Source organism: Neolamprologus multifasciatus, chromosome 6, assembly GCF_963576455.1.
Source record: "Neolamprologus multifasciatus chromosome 6, fNeoMul1.2, whole genome shotgun sequence".
NCBI lineage: Eukaryota > Metazoa > Chordata > Actinopteri > Cichliformes > Cichlidae > Neolamprologus > Neolamprologus multifasciatus.
In genome coordinates this window covers 35682862-35708965 of record NC_140444.1, presented here as the reverse complement: position 1 = coordinate 35708965, position 26104 = coordinate 35682862, and the positions used below count along the sequence as shown (strand labels likewise).

The following is a 26104-nucleotide window of genomic DNA, read 5'->3' as shown; positions in this document are numbered from 1 at the left end:
AAAGCATCTTTCTTTACAGAATGCTGTTATGTTTTATGTAGCAATTTACTGATAAGAACCAAAGTAATGTCACAGTTAGTTTGTGTGTGTATTAAACATTCAGCTTAACCTTTACAAGTAAAGGGAAGTACGTCCCACCCTGTGTGTGCAGGGAACCCCTCCTCCTCCTCCTCCGGCCGGCCTCAGCCTCTCAGAAATAATCAGGACTTTCTAACATCCTCCCCTTCCAACAGGCGGTGGGGTTTCAGTCAGGGGGGACGCTGACAGGTGGACTGTCTGAGAGCCCCATTTGATCTGCAAAAAAGGGACTTTCAGTGTCTTCCTCGGTCCGTAGGAAGATCATGGCTCCGCCAAGAATCTGTCGGGAATCTTTGTTGGTGCTTTTACTGCAAATTGTGTTTATTTGCTCCGCTCAGGTGAGAGATAAGCGTAGGTTTTTTTTCTCTTCTCTGAACTGCAAACGTTTTTAAAGTCCTAATGTCCTATGTGTTCATGTGGCAGAGCTGATGTGGTATATTTTATAGGTATTTACGACTCAGAAAGGAGCACACTTTCTAACTGTAGTTTTTACTCGGCTGTATTTCATATACTTGTGTAGCACTTTAAGTAATCTCATTATGAGTTAAATATTCTTCTTTAACTCTGTGCTCTAACTTTAGGTGGAAACGTAACTACCCTAATGCAGTTACTGCAAAATGCACGGTACTTTAAGGCTACTGTACTTTAACATGCTGTATTGATGATTAAATGAATGATTTCAGTGTTTTTGATTAGGTTTTTCTAAAGTCAGTTCATCCCAGTGATCGCAACTGGCACCAGTGAAGTCCAGAGGGCAGCAGTAATCTGAGCACATGCGGTTACTTAGGTGGAATAATAGGAAACCTGGTTCTGTGACCTAGCCACTCACATCACGCAGACAATGGGACTCTGTGTGAGCTTACCTTCACACTAGCAGCAGCAGCAGCACTGCTTGGTATTTGGAGATGGATTTCAGTTAAAAAAAAGTGATTTCTGTGTTTGTTTTACAGAGAGGCCCAGTCGGTCCCAGAGGCCCTCCAGGGCCACCCGGGATAGCTGGAGTGCCCGGAGTGGACGGTATTGATGTGAGTCTGCTTTTTGGTTCTTCTTTTGTACTGAATTTTATTCCAGGATTAATCAGCTCAGTGAACAGTGAAACCAAACAGTAGCTGATGTTCTCCGACAATAACAAAGCTCTGTCTGTCTCTCTGTCTAAATCATGGTATAGTTGTATTTATGCAGGGCTTGTTGACCTTTTTCAGAAGAACTGCCCTACAGAAAAAGAGAAAGTCTAAATCTAGTCTAGTCTTAATCTAAAGTGTGCCATACATTGTGCACTGAAAGTCTGCCTTTTCATTTGGATGCTGGCCTGCTATGGGCTCAAAAAGTTTAAGACAGTCTTTCAAATCCACATTTAATGAAATCATTTGATGGTATCATGATTGCATTGAGCCATTTATCGATCACCTTATAAATGACAATGAAACAAAAAGTTCTATGTATGATGAATGTTTAGTTTTCATTGGATCATCTCCTTCATGTGTCTTCAGGGCGACAGAGGAGAAGACTCTACAGTGACTGGTGCACCAGTGAGTCCGTTTTTGGTTTCTCTTCTCACACGCAGAAGTCTAAGATTAATAAAATCAGTAATGCTGAATCTTCTGCTTCCAGGGAGCTGACGGAGAGAATGGCAAAGATGGGACTCCTGGAGCTCCAGGCATCCCAGGGGCAGATGTAAGTAAGACAACATGTCAACACACAAACTGGTAAAGTGTTTGTCCAGCAGTCATGTTTTATAGCTTAATCATTCGCCGTGTGGTCTCTATAGTCCAAACCAAAATAAAAGACTTTATTAAGTTCTGAATTCACCAGCTAACCTGATCCAGTAGGTCTTAAATTCTCCAATGCGATAATGTATTAAGTGTCCGTAAGATCTGAGCCACATGACTTAAGACATTCAGATCTGCTGCTGTAGGAGCAGTTTGTATTGGCCCCAGCTGAGCAAAAGTGTAGAGGAAAAAGAAACGTCCCTTGAATAAATCAATCTGTTTATTTAGGGTTGAGTCTCAAATAGCGTACTGACAGAAACAGGGGTCTTTTTGTGCACTACTCAAGGAGTTCAGGGAAATCAGCTGCCCAGAGATGGCTGACTGAAGGCTGTACGCTGGGAAAGATGGTGCAGAATGGTCACAGTGTGTTTTCTGTCCTCTGTGGTGCTGGTACAGAGAACAGACTGACAGACTCAGAGTTTTATATGTACTGAATTCTTTTAGCAAGCCTGCACAACCACTCTGTGATTAATTAAAAACAGAAGTTACACCAATTTCCTTTACTTATAGCAGAATATAGACTATAATACAATACGAAATGGAAATTTGCTGAGATTGTGACCTTCAGCTTTGAGACAGAAGGACCCCTTTGTCACAGACTGAATGTGTTGACACATTTTATTTCTTAACCTTTGCCTTTGACCAAGTGGGGAGTGTTTTGAATGTTGTTAATAAGGAAGGCAGTCAGCGGAAGAGCTAAAGAATGTAAAAACCCTCAACCCGATATCAGACTTATTTCAGGCTCATGTGTCATAATCTGGAGCAATCATCCCTCGTGATTTCTAGCTGTTCCTTCAGCCTGTGGTACTCGTCAGTCTCCAGGCTCCTGCTGCTCTGAGCCGGACTGTCTCGGTGCCATCTTTGACCAACCTGCAACATGGCTTCTGATGGCTGTGATAGCTTTCTGCCTTGGTGCTTATCGGTGGTTCTTGCCACTATGATCAGAGCCCTTATGCTATCCCCAAGGATCTTGTATCTTGATTGTATATCCCATGAATGGCTTACACATATATTTAACATTTCTTTTCTCTTTTTGTCAATGTTATTTATCGTCTGCTTCTCGCAGTTCATCTCAGGGTGCCATCCCCCTGATCTTTTCATTATAGCTCTAACTACCGGTAATCCGCTCTTTGCTGCCTTCATGAAGTGTGATGAGTTTCTGTCTCCTGCTTTGGCCAGCTCATTATTTATTCTGGGCTTCTAAGTGAGGCAAACCCTTGTCCAATCCCTACTTGAGCACCCTTTGTTGCATGCAAAGTGACATTGCCAGGACACAAAGGGCATCACAGCATGCTGTGTTGTGTGGTCATTGAACTGTCAGAATGCTCATTCTGCAGCGCTACCTTAGGTCCTGTCTTTCATGTGAATGTTACTTTGATACTAACCTAATCATTACTGCAATCTAAACCCATCACTTCAAAGCACATCATTGGCCTATTTCAGGATATTAATGCATCCTGACATATTGGAACAATTCTCCAAGAATAGTCTTAGGAACATAAGAGGATTCACAGGGTTGACTGGACTTTAGCCTGAGCAAGCAACTATGGGATGTACTGGAAAAACAAATGTGATTCACATAGGCTACAACTTCCAACATCCAGCATTTAAGGGATCTGCTGTTAAGGTCTTGGTGCCTGATATGACAGGAGACCTCCAGAGCTTTTGTAAAGTGTATAAGAAAAAGTAAAGTGTATATTATTGGATACAGAAAGTTACAATTTCACTTTACATCGTGGCTCAGGAGTTGTCAGTTCGTCTTGTGATCGGAAGGTTGCTGGTTCGAGCCCCAGCTCGGCCAGTCTCGGTCGTTGTGTCCTTGGGCAAGACACTTCACCTACCGCCTACTGGTGACGGCCAGAGGGGCCGATGGCGCGATATGGCAGCCTCGCTTCTGTCAGTCTGCCCCAGGGCAGCTGTGGCTACAACTGTAGCTGCCTTCACCAGTGTGTGACTGTGAGAGTGAATGAATGGTGGCATTGTAAAGCGCTTTGAGGGTCTCGAAAAGCGCTATATAAATGCAATCCATTATTATTATTATTACACAAGTCCACCTATAAATTCTCTGACCTCAGTCCTATACTGTGAGACACACACATACACACACACGCTCACAGAAATCAAACCAAACAACAATAGGAAAAGAAAGAAATGGTATGGCAGCTAGAGTGCAATATATATTTAAAATATCATTATTGCATGCCAAGATTTGAATGTACTTTGTTTCATGTCCACAGGGACCTGTGGGACCTCCTGGGGATCCAGGCCTCGTGGGCCCAAAAGGCTCAAAAGTAAGTTTATTGTCTCAACATATTTCTCAGTTAGTCATGTTGCTCAGATCTCTAAATCAGTTTTTTCACACTACAGTATAGAGTAGCACCACGTATCTGCAAGTATACTGTACTCTGTCCTCGTGTGAAATAACATTTCTGTTCTTGCTGGTTTTCAGGGGGAATCTGGAGCACGTGGGCCCCTTGGAGAGCCTGTAAGTACAGATATTCAAATATGTATTGATTTATATATATTAGCTTCTTTTCAATGCAAATTTTACCTCTTTCTTCATTTTAGTTATTACCTATTATATCTTGTACAACCTAGTTTTAAAAAGTGCATTGAGACAATTTGACTAAAACGAATAAAGCCAGCCAGAATTTTTGCAACTTTGTAATTATTTCTTACTCTCAGTTTGACACATTGTAATTTAGGACTTGTCTCCCACAGGGCGCAGGACCTGGTGGACTTGATGTGAGTACACTGCTGATTTCTAAGTCCTTTTCAGGTTTGCATAAGTATGTACATTAAACAAACAAACAAACAAATCAGTGTTTGCCGATTTGTGGTTACCAGCAGCTGAGTGGTTACTTTGTAACACATTTACAGGCTGTTCTGTAGTTCCAGGGCTCTTATACAATATTATTCTTTGGGCAGAGTATGGTGAAAAGATCTAACGTTAATCTAATGTTCAATGTTTTTTGAAGCAAGGCTTCCTTTGATAAATAATAAATATCTGATCGTCTTGTTAATGTCATTTCCACAAATGGGAGCGTTTAAATTATTATTGTGGCTAATATTTTGGCGTGTTTTTGTTAGAATTGATCAGTTCTTCTGTTAAAAACTGCTCAGTGTTGCACAGGTGGAAGTAGAGCTCATTTACAACAGTTTATGCTACTTTGCTGTATTTTTTAACAGGGTATTCCTGGTTCCGATGGGCTACCAGGGGAACTGGGAAAAGTAGGACCCCCTGTGAGTATATAAATCATAAATTGCCTAAATACAATTTCTTAGCTTTTGTAGAATAAAAAGTTTTTTATCTTTGAAGGAGCCAAAACCTTCAGTACAAACAAAGTCAACAATCATCACAAAACATGTCCTGCTGGTGACTACACAACTGATTAATAAAAACACATCTATCTGCTGCAGGGAGCAAGAGGGAGAAGAGGTCAAGTTGGTCTTCCTGGTCCTCGTGGTCCAAGAGTAAGTATCCCAGTTTCTGTGTACACTGCTAATGAACATCATCAGGAAAAAAAAGATAATAAAGGTTAAAGATGTGGTAATTTATTTTAATGTATAGATGAGGTCTGTATTGAAAATAAAAATAAGATGATTTAAGCTCCGGCACTTTTTTCTAGGGGCCTCCGGCTGTCTATGAAGGCAAAGACCTGGTAAGTAGATAAACCTGCAACTATTTGTTTGTAAAACCACAATTTTACATTTGGCTTACAGACGAGGGAAACGTACTAAGAACAGAACATGAATAGACTTAATGATGTGATTAGCGGGAAAATTATCATTTCTTTGTTAATTTCAAAATATTATTAATATTCTTATCTTAACTTTTGTAATAAATACGGAGCCCCGCAGGGGACATGGGAGAAAAAAAAAATTAAGACAATATCTTTTGCAAGATCTCGCAAAACAAACTCGGGATCTCGCAAAAGTTTTAGCCGCATTCTTCGGAGGCCACCAGCTCGAAGCCGACCGGGAGGTCGAGGCACGATGTGCCGGGAAAGCGGTGTTCCTCCCGGCTGTAGTAGGTCTCGACCTCCCGTTACCTTCGAGCTAGTGGGTGTCAGATCTCCGAAAACGTCGGAGCACTTTTGCAAATATGTGACGTCTTGTAAACCGAGCAGGTATCTGACGTTTACGCAACCACATTCACGCCTCAAAATATCTTAAAAGTGTATTTTGTGACCCAGAAAGAGTAATATTACAACTACAGAGAGTAATATTACAACTAGTTAGTTGTTAGTTTTGCGAGATCTCGCAAAAGTCCGTCTTAATTTTTTTTTCTCCCATGTCCCCTGCGGGGCTCCGTAAATAAAAGACCTTCCCAAATCTAGAATAAAGTATTATCTTATCTTAAAAGCTGATTATCTTGACTGTGAGATTACAGCGTTGTTTTAGCTGTCAGTGGAGCCCCCTGGTGGCAGGGCGTTTCCATGACCTCAAATAGGCTGTTGTATTTTCCAGTGTCCCACTGCCTGCCCCTTAGGTATTACTGGATATTCTGGCCTCCCAGGCATGAAAGTAAGTTGATCAATTATTAGCATATTTAATTAGCTTTTTGTTGATAACTTCTAACAATTAGTTTCTGTTTACAGGGTCACAAAGGGGTTAAAGGTGAATCAGGTGAGCCGGGAAGACAAGGACACAAGGTAACCTTATGCTAACATCTTAGTTTTCACTACATGAAAAAAATTAAGCATTGATATCAAATCGTGACATTTCTGGGACGTTCATTTCTCAGGGAGATGAGGGTGAACAGGGACTGGCTGGTGAAGTTGGATCTCAAGGACTACCAGTAAACTATTTCATCATTCTCTTGTGACCCTAAAAATCCGAATGCATACAGAAATTGCTCCATGCAGTCAAACATATTAACACTCCTCTATCTGCTGAGTAATTCTAGGGCTCAGCTGGATCAAGAGGCCTCCCAGGAATAATGGGCTCTAAAGGTGACAGGGTGAGAGGACGCACACTGCATACAGTTTCATGGATTGTATTTGTAAACGTAAACAGTATAGTTTGAGCCAACAGGGCATATATTAAGGGACAGTCCAATGTAAAAAAAAAAAAAAATACCCGTAAGGAAGTTTGTGCAAGTTGCTTATTGTAGTCCATAGCTACAGACGTATTTACAAACTATTATATGAAAAGGGGCAGCACAGTGGTTAGCACTGCTGCCTCAAGAGAAAAGGCCCTGAGTTTCTGTGAGGAGAGTGCATGTTCTCCCAAAAAACATTAGTAATAAAGCTCAGTAATGGTGTTGATTTAGCTCAGTGGGATATACAGGCACTCATATGCCATATGGATGGAATCAATCAAAAAAAAAAAAATTAAATCAAAATTTATTTATATAGCACATTTAAAAACAACAGTTTTGATCAAAGTGCTTCACAAATTAAAAATAAAAAATAAAATAAAAAATAAAATAAGACAAATACAACGCAAGACGAGACAAACATAGAAATCAACCAAATGATAATCAAACTATCTTACATCAAAGCCAGAGTAAAAAGATGGGTCTTTAAACGAGATTTAAAAGACTGAACAGTCTCAGAAGAGCGAATGGCAATAGGGAGGTTGTTCCACAGTCTAGGAGCTGCAATAGCAAAGGTTGCCTCTGGTTTTCAACCTAGACTTAGGTTGCATTAAGAGCATCTGGTTAGAAGATCTTAGTGCTTTTATAGGATTATACAAATGAAGAAGATCTGTTAAATAGCTAGGGGCAGTGTTATTTAAGATTTTATAAGTGGATAAAAGAATTTTAAATCAATGCGAAATTTCACAGGGAGCCAGTGTAACTTGGTTAAAACTGGAGTCATATGGTCATGACTCCAGGAAAGCAGTAGCCCTGGGTTCATGTCCAACCCCCGGCCCTTTGCTGCAGTCTTTCCCCACTTCCCTGTCTTTCTACACGGTCTCTATCCAATACAGCCTAAAAGACCCAAAACGCAGTAATTTCATGATCTAAGACGTGCACTGGAAAGTGAATCATGTATACTATTAATAGAAAAAAAATGTATTAACTTAATTTGACTTATGTCCATTTTTCCGTTACTATAAACAGGGACCTCGTGGAAACCCGGGCGGCATAGGCCCTCGTGGAATCCAGGGAGGTCCGGTGAGTGGAAGCTTACTATTATCTCTGCACGGTCCTCTGTGTTACTCGGATAAAATCCTGATGAAAACTGACCATTTTTAGGGGGATCCAGGTCAGAGAGGACCCATTGGTGAGAACGGCCCAAAAGGAGTGCTGGTAAGATCACAAATAAAAAAAAAGAAAGAAATTTAGCATCAGCCCAAGTTTTCTTTTAACTCTCTGTTTCCAGTTGAAATACATCACCCAGTATGAACTTAGCATGAAATGAACTTAGGCCTGTCATCATGTGAATTTGTTTGCAGTTAATTGCAGTTTGTTATTTCATAGGGGGACCGAGGTCCACCAGGAATCAGAGGAGTTCCTGGGCCAAAAGGAGACCCTGTGAGCACAGATATGTCTTATACATGCTAGAATCAATCAGTCAATGAATCGTTTCTTCTGTCTTCTTTCTGACCTGCTTTTCTGTTGTTTTCTACTTCTAAAGCCATCCGACCATTGTCTGTTGAATTCATATTGTTATCCTCCTTTCCCACCTGTTTTCTATGGACGAGTTTTCCTGCGTCTTTTCTTGCTAGAATTCAGAATTTAATCGCAATAACACTCTTATTGTACTGTTTAGCTATCATGGCTGACCGTATTGGGTTTAAATAGCTTTAACACATATTCCTTCTCTACCAAATACAACATGTTCCTCTTTTTCTTACTGTGGAACTTTGATTTAAATGTATCTGTATGAAATAAGCTTTGTAATGAGATCCCTCTTATCTCGCCAACAGGGCCTTCCTGGTCCAGATGGTCGTGAAGGAATTCCTGGACTGCCAGGGTCCAAGGTAACTGTTTTAATGAATATCTAATTAATAAGGAATTACTTTTAGCAACAATAATACAATAACAATAAAGGTGTTTAGCAGTTCAACTGTTTTTATTTTTAGGGTCTTCCAGGAAAAAATGGGGCTCCAGGTGATGCTGGCCCACAGGGACTTCCTGTAAGTGACGTCTGACAGCCTGATTCCTCATTAACATCTTTTCTTGACCCAGATATTTTCACTTATTAGAATTTTCTTCATGTAGGGTTTGCCGGGAGCTTATGGTCAAAAAGGACACGGAGGTGCAAAGGTATGATCAATGCTTCTGTACCAACACCTCGTGAAAAACAAAAGTATGTCTGCAAAAAGACAGAAGTTCCACAGTAAGATGAGCCAATGATGTTCTGTTTGTCTCTCTGTGTCACCAGGGTAACACAGGCGATCCAGGAGTTGTTGGTCTGATGGGGTCTCCAGGGAAACAAGTAAGTTTGAAGCAAGGCGAGATGCATCAGGTTCATTAAATTGTTAAGCAAAAGTCTCAATAGACGCATGTAAAAGCACAAACTACTGTACCTTACCAGGTTAAAGGTACCAACTAATGGATTAGTCAGATAACTTTTACTATGAGTAGATGACAAACATTCTTGCCTTTTGGAGCTCTGATGATTATCTTGTCTGATATTTTGTTCACTAGGGTGAACGTGGTGATCAAGGAGAGGTGGGACCCATTGGGCTCAGAGGAGGACCAGTAAGTCTCTGAAATTCATGTACTTGGTTTTCACTTGAACCTCCAAAATAGTTGTTTTCCCTCCGTAAACCGGAAGATCCCCTCCCGTTTGCTTCCAGCCATTCATGATGCCCCAATATCTAATATTTTTCTCATCTAAGTCCTGACTTCCAGCTTCCTGTGGGCTAAACACAACAGCCACAAGCAGTCACCTGTTAGCTTTGCCTACATGGCCTACTTGCAGGGCACGGTGCAAACACTTCTAAAGAAATTGGTTGAGCCTTGTTATTTTATGTTAGAAGCTTTAGTATTATAGCCTCTGTAAATCTGATCAATATGAACAGAGGAAGCTAACTGTTACAGAGTAAAGGAAACTCCATGATGTAAGTAACTGTTCATCTTCCTCAGTAGAGTAAGATTAAAGAGATGAGAGGCAGCTGATCAAACACACACATGTGCAATAAGACTAAGTGCAATACTCTTTTCTGACAAAGTTGTATTTTTACTCAGTTGTATATAGAATTTGTATTCTATTTTTATCCTATTGTATATTTTATTCTATTTTATTCTACTGTATATAGTATTTTATTTCATTCTATTCTATTGTGTACAGTTGTGCACAGTATATCATTCATATTGTATTCTAATTTTTGCTATATAACTTTCGCACTGTCCACTTTCTGCTGTGACAAAACAAATCTCCCATGTGTGGGACTAATAAAGGTTATCTTATCTTATCTTATCTTATCTTATCTTATCTTAACAGTAACTTCAGCAGGATGATAAATGAGATGAGAGGGGAAACAGTGCACCTATGCTGGTCTCCATTCAGAACATACACAAACAGATGCAAAGTCCGCTGCCTCAAACTTGATTAAATGATATTTCTTGAAAGAAAAATTGAGAGCAAACAGTCATGTAGAGAAGAAATGCATTTATAGATTTATAATCAGAAGGAGAGCGTACCATCTGTTAGCCAAAAGTCAAATATCCCAGTCAAACCCAGAGGATTGACTGGGATATATGATAAATACGGATGTTTATATACGGTGACTCGTTCAACTATAAAAATAATGAGCTGTAAACGATAAGGATATAAAAGATTCCCTGTAATAGCTACAGGACAGTTGACCTAAAAATATAATCACATACAGTATATCAAACATGACAAGTTACCAAACTGCATGAAAATGTCTTTTTGTTTATTTCACTTGCCTTTTGACTCACTTCTGTCTGTATTTCCAGATGTGACCATAGCTCTTCTGTGTTTTAGGGTGGACGAGGAGAAACAGGACCCGATGGGCCCCCGGGATTATTAGGAGCCAGGGTAAGACCTGAGGGAAAGCCGTCTTTTCTCTTGGGGACATTATGTTTTGAAAAAAAATATGGGAGAAAAAGAATTTAACACAGTAACACAAGTAAGATTCTTCTTAAATGTAAGATATTCAAAAATTTTGTTTGAGATTTTATTTTCTGCAAAGAGTCCTGTCTGGGAAATGTGCTAAAATCAATATTGCTTGCTTGCTGAGGTTCTGGCCAGTCCTGGTTTTACTGTAACTTCCGTGATCTTTGTTGCGTTCATTTACAGTAGTTCCCAGTGCAACAGTCACACTCTGAGTAAAGGCTTTTAGTTTAGTCCGAAATCTGAGATATATGTGACAATAACAGAAAATCATCAGAAATCTTGATGGTACATATACTTTTTTTGCACGTAGCGCTAGTTATTCATCTAGATTTTTTGGAGTGAAAACTATTTTATCTCTTAGTGAACATCACTGAACACAAGAAAGCAACCGTCTGACTTCATGAAAACTGAGCTGTATCATTAGCTTCCTGCTAATGCTCCTTTGGGTTGGTGGATTCAGACAGGAAAAAAAACAGTCCAAAGAGCTCACAAACAGATTTGTAGATTTTGGTTTCTATAAAGACATTTTGCTGTAGATTTTTTCAGATGTATTAGGATATCTTTACTGCGGATATCTTCAAAATTAGGCAACTCACAACAAAATATAGTCGATTTTTCAGGTGAGCCGCCCAACATCACAACTAACTTGAAATTTTGTACAAATATTTTTTAGGTGAAAGGCATCAGAAGTTCATCCATATTAAATAAACATTAGATAGATGATAGAAATATAGTTTTAACCTACGTATAGTCCACTTCTCAGTGTGGTCTCAACACAAAACCCTGAGCTACATGAAGTGAAAGTCTTATGTTGACAATCCAGGGCTGCTTCACCACTGCATACATATATATATATATATATATATATATGTATATATATATATGTGTGTGTGTGTGTGTATAGTTTTCATTTTCATTTTCTCTCTTTTGTTTTGTTTTGTCACAAGATTTGAACAAAAAGTAACAATCTGAAAACATTCTGGAGTGTCAAAATACAGTAGCCAGACATAAAATATCTCAATATATCTGCAATAAGCTGCAGCTGCTGACATATTGTTTTGGTCCTAATACTGATGGAAAACACAAGGGTTGTATAGACTGGAAAGGCTTTAATAATACATGTAAAAAGGACATCAACAGGTATCTATACTTTTATTATGCTGGCAGTATACTGACACATCAACACGATTTAAGGATCTGAGCTGAATGTCCACAGAAGAATTTATTTATGTTAATTATTTAGTGGGAAAATAAAACTCTGATTTAGATCATGAAAGGGTAGAAAAATTGTATTTAATTGAAATGCACAGTTCCTGAAATCTCCTGCTGGAAGACAGACAAATCAACAAATCTGGGTTAAAAGCAATGCTTTTTGTTAGAACCGAGTCCGTCTGAGTGAAAAACAACAGGATTATGATAGTGCTGTTGTGGGAAAAGAAACAGGAGACGCTGTACAGAGAGGAAATGTTCAGATAACGATAACTTCAAACAGGCAAAAAAGGTAAAAAAGTAGAACGCAGTAATTTCCAAGGTCTGATGGGCCTTGAGAAAAGTACACGCTGGTCTTTTTTGCTTGTTACTGGGAGAGCAAAAATCAGTAAGAAATGAGCGCCTCGAAACTGAAAGCCAAGCAGACACAGTGTTCATAAATACAATCCATCCTGAAAGTATTATTCGACACGAGAATAATCCGGTAAAGAAAAACCTTGTATCTGCTCAGATATTCATTGCAGGAAAGCAGAGTCATGTTTTTGTGCTTTTAATAAAGAGCTGAAGGTCTTTATGAACGCCTGTCCCTGCAGTTAAGTCTCTAATCCACTGGTGAGTGGGCATGAATGGTCTCTTGTGTTACAGACTTTTATTTTTTCTGCAGCTCAGGGGGGATTCAGGGCAGGAAAATAACCTGAGAAACCCTGAAAGAAATCTCTGTTCCCCAGGAATGCCCACATCCCCACATGTTATCCCCTAACACATCCAAGGGAGGGTGGATGCTTGGGGTGCCGGTGGGTCCAGCCTGTGGTTCAGAATGATGTAAAGCTGGAAATGTTTTTTTCCCTGTAGATATGGTTAGATTAAGTTGGGGGTGGTATGGTACCTGCTCTAGGCTTCACACAGTGTGTTCTGTGTTGTGATTCTGAATGTGTGTGTATTATATGTTAAAAGCAGGTTATTTCTGTGTGTGGCTATTTTAAAAAAAAAATAGGGGAGCAAAGGAAATCCAGGCCTACCCGGACTCCCTGGCCCTGCTGGTTTCCGTGGTCAGAAAGGAGACAGGGTAAGAGACACAAAATGAAACAAGACAAAAACAGATCTGATTTAAAAGTCATGTGAATGCAACAGTCCAAAATAAGGAGTAGGGATGGGTATCGTTTAGGTTTTATCCGATACCGGTGCCAAACTGGTACTTTTGAAACGGTGCCGGTGCTTAAACGGTGCTCAAACCGGTGCTTAAAGAATGGAGAACACAAAATTGGTCCAAAAACCTCTCATGTTCAGCTGTTTTTTTGTAAAAAGATAACAATGTTAGCCTTTTCTGCAGCTATAGGGCATATATGGTATCACTCTTGGCTGGAAGCAGTGCTTAAACAAAAACAAACTTTGTCCAAAAACCTCTCATGTTTAACTGTTTTCCACTTTTTCTTTAGTCATTTTAGCCTTTTTGGCCAGGGTGAAGGGAGTATCTGCCATCAAACAAGAAGACAGCCGCATGTAGCTATGATGATGTTTGCTAGTTCACCTTACATGCATTAATGTAATAACGTGGTTAGCCTACTGAACGTAAATTACACACGAACATCATGAAGCTACTCACGCAGAGAAGAACGGCTGCTGCTGCCATCATCATCCGTCACCACCACACCCGCAGGAGATGCGCTCGGTGTGAGGTCTCGCAGCAAACTATCAAATACGGCGCATTTTTCTGCTTTAAAAAAAAAAACGCTATGCGTCGCCAGGTGTTTCATCGGATTTGAGGTGTTACCTCCTTTGACAGTATCACAGTATCACCTTAAAGCACTTGTTGCAGCTGCTGAGTTTGCATCTTTTGCTGTGAAGTACAGCCAGACTTTTGACTGCTTCGTCTTGGGCATTTTTAATCTGTAGCTCTGCTCTAAAAGTACGTACGTACCTGGGCCCGCCTACTATCCTCGGAAACGTAAAATGATTGGCTAGAATTCAAAGTGTGTCACAGCTCAGGAAAAAAAAGCACCGAAATGAAGCACCGAAATGTGCGCTGCTTTTCGGTCTGGTTACTACCGTTGATGTCAGAACCGGTGCCATCATGGCACCGGACACCGGTACCCATCCCTAATAAGGAGTCACATGTACCGTGGCTCACAGCACTACCTCACTCTACTTATTAAGTTGCACACTAATGTTATTTTTGTTGAACAATATGGGAATTGAATTTGTGTGGGGATATGGTTGAGATCTGCTGATATCAAAAGAAGCAAACAGATATAAATGATCCTCTTTAAAGGTGCGTGCAAACCCAACAAGACATTTTCACTCTGCTCAGTTCGTGTTCAGACCTGTAGAGCAGAGAGGAAGTCAGATCAGCTGATCACTTGCGGGGGTGGGGTGGGTTGGAGGGTGTGCGGAGAATATACAAAGTGTTAATACACACTGTAAACATAGAGAATGTTTACAGTGTGTATTAACCACCCGAAACCTTGGCTTGTGTGATTAGGTAGGGGATCAATAGGGGGTCCATGGCCCTGTTGGGGGACACTCCCATAGGGCTTAAAATCTGGGACTCTCCACCAATTGCTCTTAGAGCTGAAGAAGCTTCTCGGATGTGAGGTGAAACGTCTCCACGGAAACCTAAAGAAGTCCAGACACGTTTCTTTCCAAGCTCCTTAGACTACGATGACCTGGATCACTGAGAACCTTCCCAGACAAATCCTTAATTCTATTGTTTGCAGGCTTTCTGGTGTAACTGGAACTAAGTAGGTGAATTGGATGAAGTTTTGTATAAAACTTTATAGCAGGAGCAATTGTGTGTTTTTACCCCTGAGTTGAAAAAAGGCTGATGGAGTGTTGTTGTGACTCTGCAGACGACCAGTATCAGGCGCCAGTCAGGAAATACTGCACATACAACTGATAGATGGCTTCAGATTAGCTTTCCAAATACATTTGTCAGAATGGGTTACCACACTAAAATGACAATTCTATTAAAAATTCATTGAAAAATAATAAATAACTGATCCAGACAAAAAGTCCAGACGCTTTTCTTTCCAAGCTCCTTAGACTAATAAATAATTGATCTAATGTCCCACACTGTCCTAATGCAGGTCCATTTAAATCATATCTTTTTTTGACTCAGGCAGCTTCAATCAGATGAATGAAGTCTGGATCAGATCTAGATTAGCAAATTGGATTATTGTGGGTATTGGTGCACTAAATTTATTTATTTCCAGTTAATACTATCATACTACCAAAAATAATTATCTTGCTTTTTTTGTTTTTCTCAGGGTGCAGTCGGTCTTGATGGTCCAAAGGGAGACCAGGTATTTTTATTTATTTATTAAACTGTAATATCATTATCATTATTATTAGACAGATCACAGAGTGGGATTTGAGCTAATAATCTGCACATTTTAATATTTTTAGGGACTTCCAGGAGCTGAGGGAACAGCAGGAGAGAGAGGAGATGTGGTGAGTTATCGACTACTGAAAGTACCAAGAAGTTCGAAAACAGACATGCTCGCAGTGATGCTATTAAGAAGGATGTGGTTGTTAACAGTGTCAAGAATCACTTGAGTTTGCAAAATCTGTTGTGGGGAATGCTCCTTTGTGACAAAGTGACACAGCTTTGCAGAATAATAAAATATGATACGTATCTGGTAGAAATATCTTTGGATGTTTCTGCATGCATGTAGTTATTTACGCCTGCTTCCTTTTTTTCAGGGTGAACCAGGAGAATCTGGAGAGAAAGGATCGGTATGTTCATCTAACCAAGTGTATCCTATCCTTAAATATTGCAGATTTTTTCCCCATAACTTAGTTCAAAAAGGTAAACTTTCATATATGCTAGCTTCCTTACGCGTAAAGTGAAATATTCGCTGACGATTATGGTTTATACGTTCTTAAAAATGAGAACCCACCTAAATTTTTAGATTGATCAAAAATTTACGCACCTGTATTATTCTGTCCAGTGTTTTCCATCTTACTCCACAGATTCCCACTTCTCTTCCCTTTTTTCTGTTGAAGTCATCTGTTTGCTGCTATTTTTTGTAGTTAGGCCCACCAGGAGAGACGGGAAATAAAGGACCAGAGGGCAGCCGAGGACTGCCAGGTAAAGAGGGCAAGTTGGGCCAACCAGGACCCCGTGGCATGCAGGGGGACATGGGGGTGCCTGGCCTGCCGGGAATACAGGGACCAGCGGTGAGAAATTTTTATCTCTGTACTGTTCTGTTACAACTCTCTGTTGAATCATGGTTGATTATTGAACAGTATGTTCGCTCAACTGGAATACAATGCTTGTTATTTTGAATTTTCAATAAATGGATTGTTGGAGAAAGGGAATATGATACATCCAGTGTTTATTATTAGTATTCAATGGAAAATACTTGTTCAGTATTTTTGTAGAATGTTTAATGAGACTATAAATATCCAATCTTCTCAAGAAACACCTTGAGAACACCAGAATTTCCTCATTAACCATCACTCATCGCTATCAACGATCTGTTTGTTCAGGGAAAATCACCAACAGATACACACATCAAACAAGTCTGCATGAGGGTAATGCAAGGTAAGCGTTCTATCGGCTGGTTACCACTAGGTGTAGTTACTGAAGACAGTGTGCTTTACAGTCATTTGGATAAAAGAGCTTTTCAAACCAATCTGTGGCAAACACAAAATGTTTGTTATTTTACATCTATATATCCGCTGATTAACACAGAAAATTAAAAAAGAAAATTCTCCTGGGTCACAGATCAGTTTGCCCAGCTAGCAGCTAGCTTGACCAGGCCTGAGTCAGGTATTGGTGGGATGCCCGGTCCTCCAGGCCCACCTGGACCTCCAGGCCCCACAGGAGAGAATGGTTTCCCAGGTCACACCGGATCAAGAGGTCTGCCTGGTCTGAAAGGGCCACCTGGACTCATGGGAATCAAAGGACCTAAGGGTGAGCTTTATATTGGCAGTTGAAGATTGTTGGAGTAGCGCAACTAATGTGCAAGTCCAGTGAGCACAAAGAGCGCAAAACTGTCTGACTTCAGTTGGTGATAAGTCACTGCTAACAAGCATATAATAGTAGGGTGGGTTTTTATAATCGATTTATCGATTAAAATCGATTCTGGCTTGGATAACGTGAAATCGATTCATTAAAATCCTGAATCGATTTTTTTAATATAAATTTATTTTGCCCAAAATGCCAGAATCTCTGGTGAAATCTCACAAAATTTCAACAACCACCAAACAGCTAAAACAGTAAATGAGAGCAGGAACACGGATTCTGCACAAAGACGTAAACACACAGCGCGGACCCGCCGACGGATCAGAATCAGTGAGATGTCGCCTTTCTCACAGTCGGGGCTGAAAGCCGACAGCTCGCCAATTCTGATCTGTCGGCGGCTCCGCGCTTTGTGTTTACGCCCTTTTTGCACCGATTCTAAAGCTGTTAGTTTTATCTCTCTTCAAACAATAAAAATAAAACTGACTGAAGCAGCAGCAAAAGAAGATCCAAACTACGCTTCACATAAACATTGTCATGAATTCCTTCTTACTTTTACTGTTTTGCTTCGACCACAGCTCTCTCTCTCTCTCTCTCTCTCTGTACTGTTTTCTTCATTATTCGCTTGCTTGTTACGCACAAGTCTCCCGTTGTTTACAGCGCTGTCGGCGGCTGTTTTTTTCCCATTTACATACTTGTGAAAAGAAAACCTAATTTCTGCCGTTCAATACTGAACAAATTTAAACTTTTTAAAATTATGCAAAATGCAAAACGCTTAGCCGTGTCTCTAATAAAACCACTGTAACTTCAGAGGTAACGTTCATGTGTTGATTAATGGTTTTCTTTTGTTTTTGATGTTTCGATTCTAGAAATCGAAACATCTGGGTATCTCACGATTCTAGAAATCAGTGAGATACCCAGCCCTATATGATAGCACATTTCTTATTCTCTGCCTTTTTTTGGTGCATCACTGAGTTTCTTGGTGCATTACTGCCACCTGTAGATCGGTTCAAAAATAATGGGAAACCACTGACAGAGGTGTGCATTTCAGGTGCATATATATGAAAACAGGAGAGGTTAAACCAAACATGGAATCACATGCAAACTCAAAATTAAATCTTTCGTGCTTAACTCTAGTATTGACATACACAGCTATGATGTATTTGTAATTTAGACAGAGGAAATCTGGAGCTTATCAGGAGGATTACTATTACTGAATCAGAAAAATAAAAGCAAACGACTGTAAACTGCAAGCCTGTGGGATTATCGAAATTAACTGACAGTCATTTATATTCATGTTGTTTTGACCCGTAGCTCCTCAGGGATAAATCATCTGAATGAGGGACCAGATGTGGTGTGAAGCCTGAGTTTGAACCTCGTGCTAAACACAGCTAAATATAGTAACTTTAATTATGTGTTTCCCATTGGTGATAATTACTTCTCCTCCCCACAGGTGACCAGGGTGATAAAGGGGACAGGGGACCCATAACGACAGGACCCAAAGGAGAACCAGGTGGACCTGGTTTACCAGGTAATTGAGATAGCTGTTCATAGAATAAATGAACTAAATGTCTCAGTCAAGCATCAGGTAGTGAATAAATCTAAATTTAATAATCGAAATTTTAATCATATACGTAATAATTTAAATATGAATGTTGCAAAAACTTATTTTTACTCAATGATCATCTCTCATATGGACTATTGTTTGACGTCCTGGTCACTTGCTTGTCCAACAACACTTAAAACTATTGAAAACATTTATAAAAGAAGTTTAAAACTACTTGACAAAAAACCGACTTCCCACCACCACTGTCATGTGTTAAAAAAACATAAATTACTGAACTTCAATAACTTAGTGAAACTTAAAAGAGTGTGTCTAATTTATAAATTCTTACACTCCCTTGCTCCACCACCACTAAAGCAGTTCATTAGGCATAAAGAAAGCTCAGACAGGACCGCTCGAGCTACAATCCGAGGAGACTTGTTTATACCCCACAGACGGACAGCATTTGGGCAGAACGTCCTCTCTGTCCAGGGTGGCCATCTGTGGAACAGTCTTCCTCAACCCATTAGAGAATGCTCGACATTCAATTTGTTTAAGGCACAGGTTAAAAACTGGTTATGGACAAATCAAGTGTGTGATCATGTATGAGTTGTATAGTTTTAATGTTTTATTTGGGAACAGAACGGTGTGTATGTGTAAGTTTGGTGATGGAGTTTTTATTATGAATGAATGATGAATTTTTATGAATTATTATGTCTATTTTTTATGTTTAAGGACAACAGATGGAAATTAGCCTTTGGCTATAATCTGGCATGTTTACATTCATGTAATTTTTTTTTTTACATTTATGTTCATTAACATGCACTGTCTTAAATAAATAAATAAAAAAAAATATTATGTAATATTGTCCAAAAGAAAAATGCCGTTTGGATGAACAATAATGGTGGACAAAAAAAAAACACAGATCTGAGCTCAATTACATAAAACCTTTTATATTAATTAACAGCAAAAACATCCTTTTCTGTCCTCACGAGTGCATAAAATTTTATAGGTTAATAATATTATAATTTTAACACCGTGAATGCTGCATTCAGTCATTGCAAAAATTGTTTTTTAATTAGAGGCATGGAAAGCTCTGCAATTCAAAGAAAGGGTGCACATTAAATAAAAACAGTTAAATAGTTTATATTTATGAGAATAAGTACACTTCTCAAAACAACTGTTCAAAGGAAGACTTTGAAAACACATCAGATCTTAATGGGGAAAAAATCATGCTGGACATTTATACTGATATAAACTGGGTAATGTGTTAAAGGATCCCATCGCTTGACGGGAATGAGTGCAGAAGAAAAAAAGTGTAAAAATGATGTGGCAGGCTGGACCATTTTGTGTAAATTTTATTTGAACAACTCAAAATAGTAATCAGTAGTTTGTACGACTCCCATGTGCATGCCTGCTGTGCACGCCACGCAGGCCTGATAGACGATGTCCTGGGGATCTTCTCCCAGATGAGAAGAAGGGCATCACTGAGCTCCTGGACATTCTCTATATAACATCGTGGTGTCAGATGGATCGAAACATGACGTCCCAAAGATGTTCTATTGGCTTTAGGTCAGGTGAGCGTGTAGTCAGTCAATGGTATCAATTTGTTCATTCTCCAGAAATTTCCTGCAAAGTTTTGTCAGATGAGGTTGGGCATTGTCATACATCAGGAGGAACTCAGGACCCGCTGCACCAGCATAGGGTCCGACAGTTGGTCCAAGGGTGCTGTTGCCTAGCCTCTCTAGGGTGTGTGTGCCTTTTCAGACCAAACCATGCTGAATGATGTTACAGGGAGAATAATGTTTTCCACACCTTCTCCAGATCCTTTCATCTCTCTCACGTGTGCTCAGCGTGAACCTACTCTTATCTGTGAAAAGCACAGGACACCAGCAGATCTGCCAAATCTGGTAGTGTATGCCAAATGCCAACTGGGCTCTATTAGCATAGTGACAGTGCCCCTAGCTGTATGCAAAACAAGTGAAGAAAAGAAATGCCAGTGTCCTGCACCTTCAAAACCATTCCTGTTTTGGTGGTTGTTTCATTGTTGCCCCTCTAGTTCCCCTGTTGTTAATTTCACAAACACAAAAGCAGCTGAAGCTTATTGACAGACAACCCCCTCTGCTGCTAAACTGACCAGATCAATGACCACAAGTTTAACTGACTTGATTGTTATAGTGATTAAAAATTGTTCATTTCATTTTTGTAGTCGTGTACTTTACTCTGCAAATAATGATGTTAATTATTACAGAAGTGCTTTAACACATCATGTTTAGAACTTTCTAGATGCCCAGGGTCTAGTAACTTGTTGATATTCATCGGATACATGAGTTTTAATACCAGCAGTGCCAAACATGACACATTTTAAGTGTAATGAGAAGCTGCAAAAATTCACAGCACTTGACTACGACTGGATACTTGGCCTAAGGTTTTCCACATAGTTGACAAAGGCAGATATTCTATGCAAACTGAACATGGGAAACTTTTGGATATATTTATATTTCCTCATATTTTGTGTTTTTCTTTGCACTGCTCTTGTGCAATCATTACATTTGACATACTAACTAAAGGTTTATGGATAATCTTCCTGGACTGTATTGCAAAAATTTGTAAATTAGTGCTTAGTAAACACAACTAAACCCACGATCTTGTAAAATAGAGTGAATTTATTGACAACCAGTCATAGAAAGAAGGTGGGCATAGCAATATCACAGTGCAGTGTAAAGAGTCAGGTCCAGGGGCTGCATCAATGTAGTCTATAGGATGATTACAGAAACACGTGGATGTTTAACTTCTGATCCTCTGTCATTCTGTTTGCAGGCAATCCTGGTCGACCAGCTTACGGCAGAGACGGTCGTGACGGAGAGAGGGGACCTCGTGGGGTTGCTGGTACAGCTGGTGTTCCCGGACCTCCTGGTCCTCCTGGTTTGAACAGTTACTGTGAGCCGTCGCAGTGCATCCTTCCCATGGTGGCATCACCGGTTTCGGCAAAGGACTCCAGCATGAAAGGTCCCACTGAGATGTGAGGAGGGACCACAGCTGCATTGGGCGGAAAGCTGACAGAGTGGAGGAGAAACTAGAACTCTGTAGAAAATGTGTCCATTTGAGTTTTGAAGCTTGGTGTGTGTGTGTGTGTATGTGTGAGTGTGTTGTTGTGTTTTTAAATGTAGTCAGCTGATTTGGAACTAGATTTGTTTTTAAGCCATCTTTGTGGTTATAAAGTCATATTAGGGTGGACACTGAAAAACACCCATCAGCTTTTGAAACTCCTTTATATGACAAAAAAAAATCTTTTTACCTCAACTTTGCCATCTCTGTACTGTAAAAGTAAAAGGAGGGTTTATTTTTGAGAAATTAAAAGCTCCCTCTGCAAACCTTCTAGCCCCATTCAAACAACACGGCAATATTTTCTGTGTGTTTATGTAAATGTGTCAATATGCAAATTATACTGATGAAAAACATACATTAGTTTGTGAGTATCTTTGTTGGTTGTCCACTTAAATCCCCACTTGTGCTTTTTGCTCTTAATGTAGGAGAATGTTTGATCATTTCTGTCTCTGTGTGGTTTTGATTAGAGGTTGGCCATGTTTGAAAACCTCTCTGGCAGTTTTATATGACTTCTTATTTATTATATCAAGGTTCGACGTGACATCTTCAAGTTGTACAAAGGAGGGAAATAAAAACATTTTGATAACCCCTGGCATGTTTTGTATGAGCAAGTAAATAAAAATGAAGTGCACTTAAAACAAAATGTAAATTTGAATCACTACGATGAAAAACTCAAAGCTGTTTGTTACTTTAAAACACACCAAATTCAGACAAAAGGATTAAAAAGTATCAGAAAGCCGATCTCATGAAGACGCGCTTAACCATGCTTACTAAAATGAGTGCTTTTACAGTGTCATTGATATTGCATCCTGTTTCCTCACTAAAAAATTTCAAATATTTCATTAAAATTTTAGGTGGAAAAGTCTCTGCGAAGCTTTCACCTATTTTTTATTTTACTTTTATCTTCATTTACTGAAACCAGTGCAAACCAAACTATTTTGGTAGGTTTTAATTTTCTTTAATCCTTTGACTTCCTTTAACTGAATATAAACAGTTGCGTACACTGCCAGTGTTGGTCAAGTTACTTGAAAAAAGTCATTAGTTACTAATTACTGATTACTTCTCCAAAAAGTAATCCTGTTACTTCACTGATTACTTATTTTCAAAAGTAATTAGTTACTTTATTACTTAGTTACTTATTAAAAACAGGATACACAACCTGAATTTGTAATAAAGCAATAGACCCAAATCTGTTTTTTTGGATATAAAATTGAAAAAGTCTCTTTTTAAAACTTGTTTGATTAGTTTTAATCTTTTAACTTTATGCATCAAGCAAAAATTAAATTATATGCAATATTCTCTGACTTGAAGACATTTGTTTAACATTTAAACCGACTTTTCTGCATATTCCAGCATACAAAATAAAATAATGTTCTGTGTTTACACTCTTTCAAATAGATGCAAGTAAAACGCAGCAAAAATAAATAAATGAAATCAAAGACTCAGTGGCACCAAGTCCTGTCGCTCTTAAAGCTATTGTCACCTGTTTAGCAGGAGTGGGGCATGTGGAGGTTTGCCCGGTGCTGCAGAGGTCATGTCAGCGAGAGGATTTGGGGGTTTCTTTTAGAATTTTTGCTCGGTGCTCGCTCAGATTTGAAGTTTAATTTTTTGCTGTAGAAAGAAGTTTTCTTCCCACGCAGAGTGAACAGCGAACGCTAATGTTTGTGTCACTTTTTACGGAAACAAACTCAAAGTAATGTCAGTACTTCCAAACTTTAAATGCAGCATGGATAGACTCTCTCCTGCACTCCACATTATCCATTGATCTACACACGTCTGTTGCCACGGCACTGTCGTGAGACACTCTCACAAACAAAATCACGGTTTAGTAACACAGTAACGCAACATGCTTACGGGAAAGTAACTGCAATCTAATTACTGTTTTGCAATAGTAATCCCCTACTTTACTCGTTACTTGAAAAAAGTAATCAGATTACACGTTACTGCCCATCTCTGTATACTGCGTATACTTGAAATTCACTGTGTCCTCCCCCGTTTTGAATACCCTTTCTCAAAGTTATTCCAAAACGTACACCAGAGGTTGTAGCGGACCGCTACAGGCTCATTTTCAAAGCTTTGACAAAAATATCTAATCAGCCACTTAAATGGCAGCAACTCATTGCATTTAGGCATGTAGACAACCTGCTGACGTTCAAACGGCGCATCAGAATGAAGAAAACAGGTGATTCGAGTGACTTTCATGTGTATTGGTTGTTGGTGCCAGACACGCTGCCCTAATTAATTCAGAAACTGCTGATCTACTGGGATTTTCCCACACAAGCATTCAGACAATTGTCTAAAAAGGAAAATATCCAGTAATCAGCAGTTCCATGAATAGAAATGCCTTGTTGGTGTCAGAGGTCAGGGGAGATTGGGCCCGATTGCATTGAACTAATAGTAAGACACTAACTCGAATGTTACAGCTTTTGTAAATATTGAAGCATATGGGCTCCAGCAACAGAAGATCACGTTGAGTGCCACGCGTGTCAGCCAAGAACAGGAAACTGAGGCTAAAATTCATGTGGACTCCCCCAAACTGAAGAATAAAAGATCAGAATCATGTTGCCTGGTCTGATGAGTGATGAATTTTACTGTGACATCCAGATGGGTCACAGAATTTAACATAAACAATATGAAGACATGGATTCATCCTACCATGCATTAATATTTCAGGCTTTAATGATCTACACTATCAGTCAAAAGTTTGGACACACCTTCTCATTTCATGTTTTTTCTTTATTTTTACTTTCTACACTGTAGATAGAAACTGAAGACATTGAATATATGGCGGATAAATCCAGATATAAATGTAATATATATCTGTATTTATGTAGCAAAGACAAAATGACAAATAACTCTAAATATGTTCTATATTTTAGATTCCTGAAAGTAGCCACCCTTCGCTTTGTTGACAGCGCTGCAAACCCTTGTCAGGGTTCATTTGTTGAGTTTCTTGCCTTCTTAGTGGGGTTGGGACCCCACTCTTAAAATTCACATTATGGCAAGAACAAATCAGCTAGTTAAAGAGAAACAACAGTCCATCATTACTATAAGAACTGAATGTCAGTCAGTAGGTAAAACTGCTAAAACTTTGAATGTGCAGTTGCAAAAACCATCGAGCGCTCTGTCAAAGCTGGCTCACATGCTGCTGAGGATAAATTCATCAAAGTCACCAGCCTCAGAAATTGCAAGTTAACATCCCCTCAGATCAGAGCCCAGATAAATGCCACACAGTTCCAGTAGCAGACACATCTCTACATCAACTGTACAGAGCAGACTGTGTGAATTAGGCCTTTATGGTCAAATAACTGCTAAGAAACCACTACGGAGGAAAAACAACAAGCAGAAGAGATTTGTTTGGGACGAAAAACACAAGGAGTGGACATTAGACCAGTGGAAATCTGTGCTTTGGTCTGATGAGTCCAATTTGAGATCTTTGGTCGACCTGCCGTGTCTTTGTGCGATGCAGAAAAGGTGAATGGATGGTCTCTACATGCATGGTTCTCACTGTGGAGCATGGCTGAGGAGGTGTGATGGTGACACTGTTGGGGATTTATTCAAACTGAAGGCACACTGAACCAGCATGGCTACCACAACATCCTGCAGTGACATCCCATCCAATCCTGTTTGTGTTTAGTTTGACCATCATTTATTTTTCATCAGGACAATGACCCCGAACACACCTCCAGGCTGTGTAGGGGAGGGAGAAGGAGAGTGATGGTGTGCTGCGTCAGATGGCCTGGTCTCCACAGTCACCTGACCTAAACCCAATCCAGACGATTTTGGAAGAAATGGATGCAGAGTGAAGGCAAAAGGGCCAACAAGTGCTCAGCATCTCTGCGAACTCCTTCAAGACTGTTGGAAAACCATTTCAGGTGACGACCTCATGAAGCTCATCGAGAGAATGCCAAGAGTGTGCAAAGCAGTAATCAAAGCAAAAGGTGGCTATTTTGAAGACTATAATATAAAGATGTTCATCACACCAATATGAATCAAAGTTTCCGCTGAATGTTTTCAGCATCTTGTTTGACCTGTGTCAGAATTGGGGCAGGTAAGGTCGAACCTGGTAATAGTAAGGTATAATTAACAAAGTGGCCAGTGTAAACAGTTTCCACGGATCTTTGGCAGATGTTTCTACAACTTGACTGGAATCCACCTGTGGTAAATTCAGTTGATTGGACATGACAAATACGGTCCTATTGTTGGCGGTGCATGAACCAAGTCATGAAGTCCAAAGCATTGTCTGTAAATCTCAGAGACAGGATTGCATTGTGGTTCAGATATTGGGAAGGATACCGAAAAATTCCTTAAGCACTGAAGGTCCAAATGAGCACGATGGCCTCCATCGTCAGTAAATGGAAGAAGTTTGAACCAACAGGACTCATTGGAGCCA

At 39.6% G+C, this 26104-nt stretch overlaps 2 protein-coding genes across 3 annotated transcripts in view; both read left to right on the top strand.

Annotated features, from left to right (window-relative positions):
* Positions 1-26104, top strand: part of LOC146517529 (uncharacterized) — a 149371-nt gene that overhangs the window by 53772 nt on the left and 69495 nt on the right. The gene's annotated exons all lie outside the window — the stretch shown is intronic.
* On the top strand, positions 6-22297 carry col9a1a (collagen, type IX, alpha 1a). Its single transcript, XM_085164350.1, has 32 exons — positions 6-416; positions 1029-1103; positions 1569-1607; positions 1690-1752; positions 4085-4138; positions 4297-4332; positions 4569-4592; positions 5037-5090; positions 5268-5321; positions 5477-5509; positions 6318-6374; positions 6449-6502; positions 6595-6648; positions 6757-6810; positions 7918-7971; positions 8053-8106; positions 8278-8331; positions 8727-8780; positions 8883-8936; positions 9022-9066; positions 9185-9238; positions 9451-9504; positions 10757-10810; positions 13092-13163; positions 15361-15396; positions 15500-15544; positions 15797-15829; positions 16127-16273; positions 16586-16640; positions 16824-17012; positions 18514-18591; positions 21424-22297. The coding sequence occupies exons 1-32, from the start codon at positions 342-344 to the stop codon at positions 21627-21629; spliced, it is 2064 nt and encodes a 687-aa protein (XP_085020476.1). The 5' UTR covers positions 6-341; the 3' UTR covers positions 21630-22297.

What these genes read in the sequence shown, in the direction of transcription:
- col9a1a (XM_085164350.1), top strand. Translation starts at nt 342, where the DNA reads ATGGCTCCGCCAAGAATCTGTCGGGAATCTTTGTTGGTGCTTTTACTG. An exon ending in CCGGAGTGGACGGTATTGAT is followed by an intron (nt 1,104 to 1,568) that starts GTGAGTCTGCTT and finishes ATGTGTCTTCAG; the next exon opens with GGCGACAGAGGAGAAGACTC. An exon ending in TGGGGTCTCCAGGGAAACAA is followed by an intron (nt 9,239 to 9,450) that starts GTAAGTTTGAAG and finishes TTTGTTCACTAG; the next exon opens with GGTGAACGTGGTGATCAAGG.